Here is a 14,226-nt window from a genome sequence, read left to right as displayed (position 1 = left end):
ATAAAATTTTTAAAATATTCGCAGAATTATCTTTCTTTTCAATCCCATACTTTTCTCAGAAGCCAAACATAAATTTTTTAATTTTGATAATAATATACTGAAATCATTCTCTGTTTGAAAATTGAGAATATTCTCAGTTTTCAAATTGGGAACATTCTCAATTTTGGGATTAAAGGGCAAAACATCTTTTTACCTATAAATGAGACTTCTTGGTACAAAAACTTTTTTGACAGGACCTAAGCTACCACCAAATATATAGATAGGACTTTTTGGTAATTAACTCAAAAATTTAATTTGGAAAAAAAATAATTGAAAAAAATTATTTGAAAAAAAAATTATTTGAAAAAAAAATTATTTAAAAAAAATAATTGAAAATAAATTATTTTTTTTAAAAAAAATTGAAAACTAAAAACGTAAACTCATTTTTTGAGTTTATGTTTTTTCCTCAAATTTATAAACTGAGACAACCATTTATAAACAAAAAAAATTATCAAATAAGTTTTTATGACAGTTTTTAAAATTTTTGTAAATATAAACTAAAAATTAAAAACGGAATAGTTACCAAACAGGCCGATTTGGATAAATTTTCCGAATTTGTAATATTGTTTCTCTATTTTTCAAATTATTTGAATCAAAATGTTTCGGAGCAGAATTGAAAATCTAGTTTCTCTCTAAAATCATATCCAGTGAATTCAGTTTATAAATTGACTCAAATTGTTAGGGGGGAAAATTAAAAATTTGATTTCACTATAAACTTAATACACTATTGGTAACCATTTGATCAATTGTCATTAATAAGTACTATTTGTAAACACTATAAAACAATTTATGTTTACATAAAACTCTATCAAAATTATCATTTCTCTTGAATATCTTTAATAATTTTTTTAACATACATTTTCATTATTGATCATTTTTCATCTTATTTTGTATTAAAAATATATAAAATCTTATAATCTGCGATTTAAACTATATATTGATTTTGTTAAAGCTATGGCTCTTCAACTCCCATTGCTTAATCCTTATCTGGAAAGGAATGCTTCATTTGATCATGGTGCCAACTTTGCGGTAGCTGGATGTACAGCACTCGATAGTTCTTTCTTAGCTGCAAGGGGCATTCAAACCCCAATTATCAATACTCCTCTTAGTGTTCAACTAAATTGGTTTAGAACACTCCTCAACTCCACTTGCCCCTCACAAGCAGGTTAGTCTCACAAGAAAAACAAACTTAACATTATAAGCCACACATGCTAATGAGTTACAACTGATGAATATACCCTATCAAATTTGTCTTCCACCTCATTGTTTATCAGAATGTGTAAGAAGGCTCAAGAGAGCTCTTGTTTTTGTGGGTGAAATCGGAGACAATGACGTTAATTATGCTTTAGCTGAAGGCAAGTCCATTCAGGAGATTCAATCTTATATCCCAGATCTTGTTCGGGTCATTATCAGTGGAGTTAGAGTAAGCTCTTGACTTTTACCAAAATAGTAATTGCTTATATATGTATGGCTTTTTCATGTAACTTTTGATGATGCAGGAGGTGATACGGCTTGGTGCCATACGAATTGTAGTTCCTGGCAATTTTCCTTTAGGATGCTTCCCGATTTACTTAAGCAAATCAAATAGCACTGATCCTAGAGTTTATGACGATCTTGGTTGCTTGCGTAGCTTAAATGAGTTAATAGTTTTTCAGAACAACCTCCTTCAAAAAGCTATAGGCTCACTTAGACAAGAATTTCCACATGTTGTCGTACTCTATGCCGACTACTATTCATGCTTCCAATCCATTCTTCGTCGTGCACTTTATCTTGGTGATTGAGGTTCTTCTGTATCTTACATTATATACATACATATATACAGTTCTATAATGTATGTATTATTTGTAGCCCAATCTTCACTGTATTTAAAAAGATTAAATTCTGTTGTGTACAAAACAACAACAAGAATAAAAGAAATAGAGAAAAGGAGAGAATTTGTTTGATTACAAAAATCAAACTCAAAATAAAAATAAATAAATAAAACTACAGATTTTATTTTGTTACAAAAAACAAAATTAAAATCTGATTAAATAAACAAATAAAAACAGAATTAAATTAAACTACTTACTTGGTTAATTTATTTGAATAACTTTTCTGATCAAGTCCAGTGTTTAACACCGTGTCCTTAAGACAGATTCGTCCTCTCCACGGTGCTTTCAGAATTTGGACGTCTATCTCCCAGGATGAAATGATCTTACCACAAATAATAGCAGCACTACTAATTGTTTGCCTTACGAACACACTAAGTGTTTACACTCTTTCTTTTGGAAATAAAATGCAGCAAGATGAAGAATATAATTAACAGAAGTGAAATACGAAATTTCTAAAATTGAAAACATCAAATGAGGGTGGTCCTATTTATAGATGTGAAGGTGGCTCTTGGTTTTGAATTGAACAGGTATGTGGCTCTTGGTTTTGAATTGAACAGGTATGATACCTGTTGGTTTTGAATTCAAACAGATAGCAAAACGGGAAGGGCTCTGTTTGGATGAGCAATAAATCCAAATCAGTTTAATTCTGTTTGAAAACGGGAAGGGCTCTGTTTGGATGAGCAATAAATCCAAATCAGCTTAATTCTGTTTGAAAACGGGAAGGGCTTTGTTTGAATGAACAAAAAATCCAAACCAATTTAATTTGAATTCTGGATTTTATTTTAAAAAATAAAATTAAATTCAAATGTTTTTGGCCCAAAAAGATTAGAAGCCCAACCCAACCACGCACAAGCCCGCCCGACCGACCGGACGGACGGGCGGCGGCGGCGCGCGTGTGTGGTGATTTTTGGGTCCAATGGGTCTAGCCCATTTTGTCCATAACCTCTCCCTCTAAAACACTTGGGTACCCCTTGGGGCACACCCCAAGTATCTCACCCTAAGCCTTATAAACCCTTTCAAAACTTCCCACCAAATCAATGTGGGACAGGCCAATTTACAACCTTAAGGAATTTCCACCAAAACTCCATTTCCATGGAGCACACTTTGGCTTCAATTTCCCATTCACTCGGTAATGGTTTTGAGCAACCAAATATACCACGTGAATCACAACGCGGCATAGAACGCGTTACCACTTTGACCCGAGTAAATTGACACTCGGGGCCCACCTAAAAAATAGACCAAACTTGAGGAAAAATTCTGGTTTTACCCAGAATTTTTTTCCACCATTTCCAACAATCCCCCACATGAATGGAATTTGATGACAACGGAAATGCAACAATATGCAGACTTAACGAAAGAGTATAAGTCGAAAATATCTTGCATTAGGATAGGTAGTTTTCGGCCTTGAACCTTCCCTAGTGATAACCTATCGGACTTACTGGCTAACCAATGGACGCGATGCCTTGAATTGTTCAGCCGTTTGTGTAAGCCAAGACAATAGATTTCACACAAAATATCTTCTAACACATCGTGGTTCTCACTGTTGTGTTCATTTTGGCCTTGAACGCACCTGGTTTTCATAAGTGTTTCTAGAGAATTTAGCCTCTTCATTCTCATAGAACCGGCCCCAGTTCAACACTCATGGAGGTGATTCTTATTGTGAGTATCTCCTTATACTCATCTTGATTTTATGTCTTAATCAAGATATAAGTAATCATTAAAAGCAAAGCTTATCCTTATACCCCTACAGACAACATATGTTGCAGATATCACTCTCACCATAGGAATGGGTAGGAATTTTAGTCCCTTGGTGATTTCTGGCGAGCCATACATAACTTAGTTGTCCCTTTGAACTTAGTTATTGGGATCTCCAGTCATATAAGTAGGGTTACCATTATGACGACTCTTATGTAATAGGTTTTAATCCCATCCCCTTCGATGAACTATACACTAGCTCTTTTGTCAAACCTTTTGTTAACGGATCCGCAATATTCTCTTTAGATTTTATATAATCTATTGAGATTATTCCGTTTGACAACAATTGCCTTACGGTATTATGTCGACGACGAATATGTCGTGACTTACCGTTATATATGTGATTCTGTGCCCTGCCTATTGCAGATTGACTATCACAATGAATGCAAATAGCTGGCACAGGTTTTGGCCACATTGGAATGTCTTCTAAGAAGTGACGAAGCCATTCTGCTTCTTCACCTGCTTTGTCTAGAGCAATGAACTCGGATTTCATTGTGGATCGTGCGATGCAAGTTTGTTTCGTGGACTTCCAAGAAACAGCAGCGCCTCCTAGAGTAAAGACATATCCACTAGTGGATTTTGAATCTTTAGTATCCAATATCCAATTGGCATCACAATAACCTTCGAGTACTGCTGGATATCGAGTAAAGTTCAAACCATGATCACGAGTAAATCTTAGATATCTAAGAACCCGAATGATCGCTTTCCAATGGTCTTCTCCAGGGTTACTAGTGTACCTACCCAATTTACTGATAGCATAATACATTAGGCTTCCAATGATTTGGGAGTATTTTAACTGAGACACTGCATCACCTTTATTTTTTTGATAAATAAAGACTGATGTCTACAGGTGTTCTAGCTAAATTCAAATCATCCTTGATAAATTTATCAAGAATTTTCTCAATATAATGAGATTGAGATAATGCATATCCGTCAGATATTTTAGTAATTTTCATTCCTAATATAACATCTGCGACCCCCATATCTTTCATATCAAATCTTTTGTTAAGCATCTGCTTAGTTGATTTGATCATGTTTTGACTGCTTCCAATGATAAGCATGTCATCCACATAAAGACAAACTATGACATATCCTTGGTAAGTGTTTTTAACATAGACGCATTTGTCACATTCGTTTATCTTAAACCCATTAGTAAGCATTGCATGATCAAATTTTTCATGCCATTGCTTAGGTGCTTGTTTTAATCCATAAAGGGATTTTACAAGTCGACAAACTTTCTTTTCTTGCCCTGATACTACAAACCCTTCGGGTTGTTCCATATAGATCTCTTCATTTAGATCACCGTTTAAGAAAGCTGTCTTAACATCCATTTGATGTATTTCTAAATTAAACAACGCTGCTATAGCAATAAGCATGCGAATGGATGTTATTCTTGTCACAGGGGAATATGTGTCAAAATAATCCAGACCTTCCTTTTGTCTGTAACCTTTAACTACAAGTCTTGTTTTATACTTGTCAATTGAACCATCTGCTTTCATTTTTCTCTTGAATATCCATTTATATCCAAGAGGTTTAGAACCTGGTGGAAGATCCACCAATTCCCAAGTATGATTTTGCATAATGGATTCAATTTCATTATTAACAGCCTCTTTCCACAAAGGTGCTTCAGGACCTGTCATTGCTGCCTTAAAGCTTTGAGGTTCATTTTCTAACAAGTATGTCAGAAAATCTGGACCAAAGGATTTTGATGTTCTCACTCTTTTACTTCGTCTTGGTTCATCATTAGTTAAATCCTGTTGGTCGAGACTATTATTAGTCTCTTTTGTTTTATTGTCATTAGTTTCTTGACTTTGTGTACAATCATAAGTTCTTTTCTGTGAACTTAATTCCTGTCCTTTCTTGTAAGGAAAGACATGTTCAAAAAACACAGCATTCCTTGACTCTATAATAGTGTTCACATTTATATCAGGTATTTTTGATTTATAAGTCAGAAACCGATATGCACTACTATTCTGAGCATAACCAATAAACACAAGTCTATTGTTTTTGGTCCAATCTTTGTCTTTTTAGGAACAGTAACTTCAACTTTTGCCAAACACCCCCACACTTTTAAGTATTTGTAGGAAGGTGGTCGACCTTTCCACAATTCATAAGGAATGCTTTTGGTTTTCTTGTGGGGTATCCTATTAAGAACATAATTAGCAGACAATATTGCTTCCCCCCACAAGTTCTGTGGTAAGCCTGAACTTAGTAACATGGCATTCATCATTTCTTTTAGGGTTCTATTCTTCCTTTCAGCAATTCCATTTTGCTGTGGAGAATAAGGGGCTGTAGTTTGGTGAATAATGCTATGTTGTGCACAAAATTCATTTAATGGTGCATCATATTCACCACCCCTATCACTTCTAATATAAATCAATGAATTTCAAAACAAATTCAAGAAAAAACCAAAATAATTATGACTACTCAAGTCAGAATTAATGTTTTGACAAAAACATATCCTAATAAAAAATTTTGCCTAAGAATCAAACAATTCAAAAACCCATTTGATTGTATACATTCTTGCAATTCAATAACAAATAAATGTCACTGTCATAAAATATTTGTGACAGAAGAAAATTAAATTATCTCAACTAATGCAAGAGATACACCCCCATATTAATAGAATGGTTCATGGTTTAACAAATTCTACTACTTAAGTAAAATAATTATTAATGAGAAATAACTTGAGTTGATATCATACATGCATATCAAACGCATCAACTAAAAATAATGATTTAACAAAATAAATTAATCATGCACGATCCCATCACTTGCATCATGAAATAAAAGGATTCTCAACTCATAAATAAAATCCAACGCATTTAAACTTTAAACTTCAAAATGGCAAAACATACCTTCATTTAATAAGTTTGATTTGTACATAAATAAACAAATTAAATATGCATTAAAATGCTCTTGTGAATATATATATATATATATATTTTCTGACTTAAGTGCAGAAACAATTCAAGACTATGAATCCACATTGTAATAAAATAAAATTAGTTTGTAAAACTAATATTTTACTCTAGAAACAAATTCTTCCATGTATACTCACGATGAACTATGATAAAGTCAAAATAATTAACACCTTTTCACAAAGGGTTCAAAAATAAGTGGTCTATCAAACGAAACCATAAGTTATTTACAAAATTAACGGATTGTGACCGAGTCACAAAGTTACATGATTGATTAACAAAATTAATTTTCTAGTTATTAAAACCAGAAAATAAATTACAATACAAAATAATTTTATTTTCTTTGTTACTAAAACTAGTGAAATAAAATACCGAAATAATATCTGATCACAAAAATCAAAAAACCAAACCACAAATTAATTTTCTAGTTACTTAAACCAGAAAATAAATTATGATACAAAATCATTTTACTTTTCTTGTTACTAAAACTAGAAAATACTGTAATTTTATTTTCCTTGTTACTGAAACTAGAAAATAAAATACCACAAAACTATCTGATTACAAAAATCAGAAAAAACACAAAATAATTTTCTAGTTACCAAAACCAGAAAATAAATTAAAACACAAATTAATTTTCTAGTTACTAAAACCAGAAAATAAATTATAACAACAAAATAATTTTATTTTCCTTGTTACTAAAACTAGAAAAATAAAATATATAACAAGAATTTTCTGTAATACCAAATAATATTCTGAATTGTTAATGACACCAGTATCGTACTACTAGTTGTTGTCAAAGAAAAGAGACAGTATATTACTATTATCTGTCAAATAGCATAAATCACTATTTGTTTTTTCAACCAGAATATTAATTTGAAAACACAGAAAATTAAATACAATGAAGATACCCAAAAAGGAATCTGTCTTAAGATTGTAGCCCAATCTTCACTGTATTTAAAAAGATTAAATTCTGTTGTGTACAAAACAACAACAAGAATAAAAAAAATAGAGAAAAGGAGAGAATTTGTTTGATTACAAAAATTAAACTCAAAATAAAAATAAATAAATAAAACCACAGATTTTATTTTGTTACAAAAAACAAAATTAAAATCTGATTAAATAAACAAATAAAAACAGAATTAAATTAAACTACTTACTTGGTTAATTTATTTGAATAACTTTTCTGATCAAGTCCAGTGTTTAACACTGTGTCCTTAAGACAGATTCGTCCTCTCCACGGTGTTTTCAGAATTTGGACGTCTATCTCCCAGGATGAAATGATCTTACCACAAACAACAGCAGCACTACTAATTGTTTGCCTTACGAACACACTAAGTGTTTACACTCTTTCTTTTGGAAATAAAATGCAGCAAGATGAAGAATATAATTAGCAGAAGTGAAATACGAAATTTCTGAAATTGAAAACATCAAATGAGGGTGGTCCTATTTATAGATGTGAAGGTGACTCTTGGTTTTGAATTGAACAGGTATGTGGCTCTTGGTTTTGAATTGAACAGGTATGATACCTGTTGGTTTTGAATTCAAACAGATAGCAAAACGGGAAGGGCTCTGTTTGGATGAGCAATAAATCCAAATCAGTTTAATTCTGTTTGAAAACGGAAAGGGCTCTGTTTGGATGAGCAATAAATCCAAATCAGTTTAATTCTATTTGAAAACGGGAAGGGCCCTGTTTGGATGAACAAAAAATCCAAACCAATTTAATTTGAATTCTGGATTTTATTTTAAAAAATAAAATTAAATTCAAATGTTTTTGGCCCAAAAAGATTAGAAGCCCAACCGACCGGCGGCGGCGGAGCGCGGGCGTGTGGTGATTTTTAGGTCCAATGAGTCTAGTCCATTTTGTCCATAACCTCTCCCTCTAAAACACTTGGGTACCCCTTGGGGCACACCCCAAGTATCTCACCCTAAGCCTTATAAACCCTTTCAAAACTTCTCACCAAATCAATGTGGGACAAGCCAATTTACAACCTTAAGGAATTTCCACCAAAACTCCATTTCCATGGAGCACACTTTGGCTTCAATTTCCCATTCACTCGGTAATGGTTTTGAGCAACCAAATATACCACGTGAATCACAACGCGGCATAGAACGCGTTACCACTTTGACCCGAGTAAATTGACACTCGAGACCCACCTAAAAAATAGACCAAACTTAAGGAAAAATTCTGATTTTACCCAGAATTTTTTCCACCATTTCCAACAATATTAACAAGTAATGGTTGAATAATTTACATGATGAATAATTACTTACCGTTTAATGGTTGTATTGACATGTGTGTGTAGGATTTGACAAGCAACACTGTTGAGAGCATGTTGTGGAATAGGAGGGACATATAACTATGACGCCAACCGGACGTGTGGATCACAGGACGTGCCTGTTTGCCCAAACCCAAAACAATACATACATTGGGATGGTATACATTTGACACGAGGCTCACTATCGTATATCAGAGGTTCTCATTATTGATATTCTATATAAAATTTAATGTTTCAATTGATAGAATACGTTGATGTATCACACTTGATTCTTCATCAGGAACTGTAATAAAGCCCTGAAAATATTACAATTAAATAAGTAATAATAATAATGGGTGCAAAAATCATGTTAGTTCTCCATGTTGCAGTTGCTATCATTACTTAAAAAACTCTTCAAAAGATTATAAGCAAAAACTTGTGTGTGTGTGTTTTCTTGATTTATATCAAAAACATTTATTTTGGATCCTATATCTCATCTCATGTCACCACAAGAACCAGATCAATAGAAGAAGGACCTGTTAGATCAAGATCATACCAAATCTACTCAAGTTTCAAAAAGCAGAGCCGCTTAGTGACGCAGTTAGGAAATTAAGTTAGAAAGGACACTTATTAATTATAATTTTTTATTTAAAAAAATCATAATCAACATTAAGATAATAATAATTTTATGAGCTAAATTTAAGAATAAGAAATTAAAAATCATTATTAATAGGAACAAATCAAAATTCTATAATTGTGTGTAATAGTTTGGTGCCGGATGGTGATGTAAGTTTCTAATTTTAACACAAAAAGTTATGGATCAAAATTTTTAATTTTAGAAAATAAAAACACGTCATTTATAGCACAAATTATTATAAAATCTATTTAATTTTTATTTGATAGAAAATATTAAAGAGATGATATCGCTTATAAATGATATTTTGAATGAAAATTATTAAATAATCTTAGAGTACCATATGGCGTTGCCTATGTAATGCTCAAAGTATGAGAAATCACAAATCATACTAAGTAGTTTGTCAACTACTTGAACATAATGAGTTAATTATATTCAATCTATATGATTTTTCACTACATTATTGGTTTAGACTACTATATAAACAATATGATATAGGGCTCCCAAAGTATCAAATAACTATTTGTTGTGAATAATACAATAAATGCTTAGCCGAAGAACATGTTATGAAAATATATATATATATATATATATACATTTTGTATATGACCACAAAATAAAAATAAAAATAAAAATTCAAAATTGAAAAGGGACACGTGATTGTCCTGAACCTTCTTTGGCTCCGCCTCTGGAGCCCCTTGAGGACTTCAATTCTAACTATTTAATATGTGTAGACGTCCCCGAACGCCCCGGGAAGAACGAGTCCCCCGTTCCGTTCGATATTGGGGTCACTACAGCTCAGGACTCTCAAATGTCATGGTTCTTAATCTGAACCAAAGAGTCCAAATCCGGCAAATCGTTTTGAGAAAACAGATTTTGAAAGAAGTGCCAAACATGGACTGCTTTGCCAGATACAGAGTCGCTACCTAAATGTTTTATTTTGGGAAATTTAGGAAATCCTGACTCGTTGCCTAAGGCCACGTGTCCGTCATCACCAAAGTTGCCTCGGCTCGGGAACTTGGGTACGATTGGGGAAGGTCACTTCGTGAGCACCCCCGCTCGCCCGATCAAAGATCGGCCTCTACCAACCATGATATCTGGTTTTGAAAACTTTATGCATTCTTATTTCGGTTATTAGCCTAGATTTACTATGTGATGCGCACAGCATACAAGTATAGACTGGATCGCCTGAATTGGAACAAAACATTTCATGTTTGTTTATTTGAAAATGGTTTGATGGTGCTACCCGCAAGTAGGCTAAGACGTGGATTTGCACCCTCAGGTGGGCTTAGAAAAACATGATTTTGCCACTATCTAGTGGGCTTAAAACAACACACATTTGATGAATTGTTCCAATCCAAATAATCCAACCTTCACTCACAGGCATTCAGGCAGTTATATCACATAAGCAAATAGCCTCATGGTAAGCATGCTATTCATGGCAGTCACTCACACGCATGCAAGGATGCTAAAACATAAAACTCACCGAGTACTCCAAGCCAAAATAGAAACTCATCAGAAATCCATGCATGATCCTAATTATACAGAAGTGTCTAATGCAACACATGCAAAAATGCAACTATAGCAGGCTCGGCTATTCTAAACATGGTATATGAAATGCTACAACTAACATGTATTCAACTTGGAATTGAAAATACAATGCAATTAGTATGATGCGCTGAGCCCGGTGCATGCAAAACAGATGAATGGTGCAAACATATCATACTGTATGCTAATTGAAACATGCCCTAATCTAACCATCATAAGCAGGTAAATAAAAGGGAAGAAAGACGTGGGGTTGGAAGACATACATCACACTCACCCACACTTATTACAATTATGCCCTCGCACAGAGGGTCCAAATAAATAGTATACAGTCCCAAATAATTACAGTCCCGAATAAATACAAAAATCCTAATTAATTTACAAATTAATCTAGGAAAGCTATAAACTGGCATGCAAGCCAGGGACTGCCTTGACTCTGATGAATGATGTATGTTTGGGCTGCCTTGTGCAGAAATCTACTACGATGCCCCAATTAGCCTCTGTTTTGCAATGATTTCTTGGAAAGCGCGCCAAGCCCCGGAAGACTGCTAATTCTTGATTTGCTGCAGCAGAGAGCAGGAAAAGGGCATGGCAATATATTTTAACAAATGTATGCATGCCTCGATCCTCGTGCCACCAATCACGCATCTCGATGCATGATGGCCGAGGAGTCGAATTGCGCAATTCAATATAGGATGAATGCACATGAAAACACAACTAAAACCTAACTCCATCATGGATAATCCGGAGTGTCGGTGACTGGGGAATTGAGACACGTTCCGTCATTCGGAGTACGAAATGCACCTCGTTTCCCGTGCCCGGGCTAACTCCTATCCCGAACACGATGCAATATGCATGACATGCATGAAATGCAACTAAGATACAATCCTAACATACACAATGTTATGGAATGGCATACACGCTGCACGAGGTAATACATAACCGAGCATACACAAGGCTATGGATGAAATGGCATACGCAATGCAATAATGGGCTTACACCAACATGAGAGAGCCTCAGCCACACTCACATAGGAGGCCATCAGATGAAAACAAGACAACTCGAAATGCGTGCACGCGTGCACGCAAACCGAGGACCGACCCTCAGGCACCGAAATGCTACTCTAATGAGACATGGCAAAGACATGGAATATGATATGCAAACATGCAAAAATCAGTAGCAAAATGAGGGGCAAAACAGCCCCGAAACAAGGCGAAATGACACCCGATGCATGGAATTTCTCCCGAAATGCAAAACTAGGTACATGAAATGGCTTGCAGCTATACAAAGCATGCATTATTTGATCATGACATGTGAAGACAGATTCAAGGAAGCCCCAAAACAAGCATGTTTACAGTTCTAAGCGAGGCCAAACAGCAAACACAAATAGGGAAAAACTAGCATGCAAAAATGGCCCTAAATGTGAGATAAAGAAGCAACTCACAGCTGCTGACCCCAAACAGATTAAGGCCCTTCAACAATGTTGAAGAGGGGCCCAAAATATGATGTTTTACAGTTTATGGAAAACCACAAAAACCAACACAGGTACGGCTAAGCTCACATGCAAAAAATGGGCCAAAAGAGGGTCAAAGAAGCAAGTAGTGGTTGCTGGCCTTAAACACAAAGGGGCCCTTCAACAATGTTGAAGAGGGGCCAAAAATAATGCACTTTACAGTTGGTGGCCGGACCCAAAACAGTATGCAAATATGTTCAAAATGCTATGCAAAATGAGGCCAAAAAGAGAGATATAACACAAAATATATAAACGATGCCTCAAAGTGTGAAAGACCCTTAATGAAACATGAAGAATGGGTCAAAATAAGATTGTTTTCAGTTCTGAAAAGAGCCCAAAAACAGAAGCATCCGAGGCTAACAAATCATGCAAAAATATGGCCAAAAGAGAGATATAATGGCAAGTAGTAAATGGAGGTCACAAACAGCAATGAGCCCTTCAACAATGTTGAAGAAGGGCTCAAAATAAGCAACTCTTCAGTTTATGACATGCCTCAAAACAGATTATACATAAGCCTAAAATACTACGCAATAAATAGGCATACAAGAGGGATAATGAAGCAAGTGCAAGATGGGGACTTCAAATGACAAAAGTCCCTTAATGAAACATGAAATAGAGCTCAAAAAAACACTACTTTCAGTTATGGCCGGAGCTCAGATATACAAGAAAGAGAGGCTAAGAAATGTTGCAAAAAATGAGCTAGAAAGAGGGAAATGGTAACTCACCCTTGTAGACCAATCTTTAGCAACTTCTTGGACCAAATTTGCTGCCTCCTAGCCTCTGAGAAGACCTCCAAGCTGCTGGAAATGGAAGTGGTGGTGTGGTGCTAGGTGATGGTGTGTAAAAATGGTTAAGAACTTAAGGGGTTTTGAGGTTTAGAGTAGAGAGAGAGAGAAATTTAATGAGAGAGCTCAAAATCAAAATTTTCTAACCCTCCAACACAGCTGGGAGCTGCTGGTTTTATAAGCAAAAGAGTTGGAAAAGAGGGGGAAAAAATGGGGGGAAAACAATTCAAGTTTTCCCCCCAAAAAATGTCAAAAAGTGGGATATAAAGGCAAGTGGTAGCTGCTGGACCCAAATGGCCGAGAGCCCTTAAACAAAGTTGAAGAGAGGCTCAAAACAAGACACTTTGTAGTTTATGACCAAGTCCGAAACAGCTCATAAGTAAGCCTAAAATACCATGCAAAAATAGGCCTAAAAGAGCGTTAAAGAAGCAAGTGATAGGAGCAGATCTCAAACAGCAAAAGGTCCTTAATCAAACATGAAAAGAACCTCAAAATATGACTATCTCAAGTTTGGGTCGGAGCCCAAAAATGTAGAATGAATGTTCGGGAGCCAAAACACGCAGTTTGGGGCCCCGAAAATGGGCTGTTAGGCACCGGAAGTTGTGTCCGACCACAAAGTTGGTCTCTCAGACCGCAGTGTCCCTCAAAAGGGAGTAAATAAGATGCATGCCAAAAACTGGAGCAAACGGAGGTGGTTAAACGGTCCCGAACCGAGGCACACGGCCAACGGCTCCGAAAAACCGGAAACCGGACTCCAAACGGGCAAAACGGCCTGCGACCACAAAACGTAGCCTACGGCCACTGAGAGATGATCTACGAGACCTCTCCCTCCCTTCGGGAAGAGAAAATAGAGAAAACGGAGCCTGGTTCACAAACCGAGGCAAAGCACAAAAGAGTCCGGAAGTCCG

The 14,226-nt window shown here is 35.2% G+C and overlaps 1 protein-coding gene across 1 annotated transcript; it reads left to right on the top strand.

The window, feature by feature from the left end:
• The first annotated feature begins 993 nt into the window (after window positions 1–993).
• Window positions 994–1,820, top strand: LOC145800924 (acetylajmalan esterase 2-like). Its single transcript, XM_082890686.1, has 3 exons — window positions 994–1,204; window positions 1,314–1,462; window positions 1,539–1,820. Exons 1-3 carry the CDS (start codon window positions 994–996, stop codon window positions 1,818–1,820), a joined length of 642 nt encoding a protein of 213 aa, XP_082746812.1.
• Window positions 1,821–14,226: the final 12,406 nt, after the last annotated feature.

Source organism: Camellia sinensis, chromosome 10 (genome assembly GCF_055761805.1).
Source record: "Camellia sinensis isolate YWXY chromosome 10, ASM5576180v1, whole genome shotgun sequence".
Taxonomy (NCBI): domain Eukaryota; kingdom Viridiplantae; phylum Streptophyta; class Magnoliopsida; order Ericales; family Theaceae; genus Camellia; species Camellia sinensis.
Note: the sequence above shows the minus strand (reverse complement) of the source record. Positions and strands in the feature narration are given on the sequence as shown.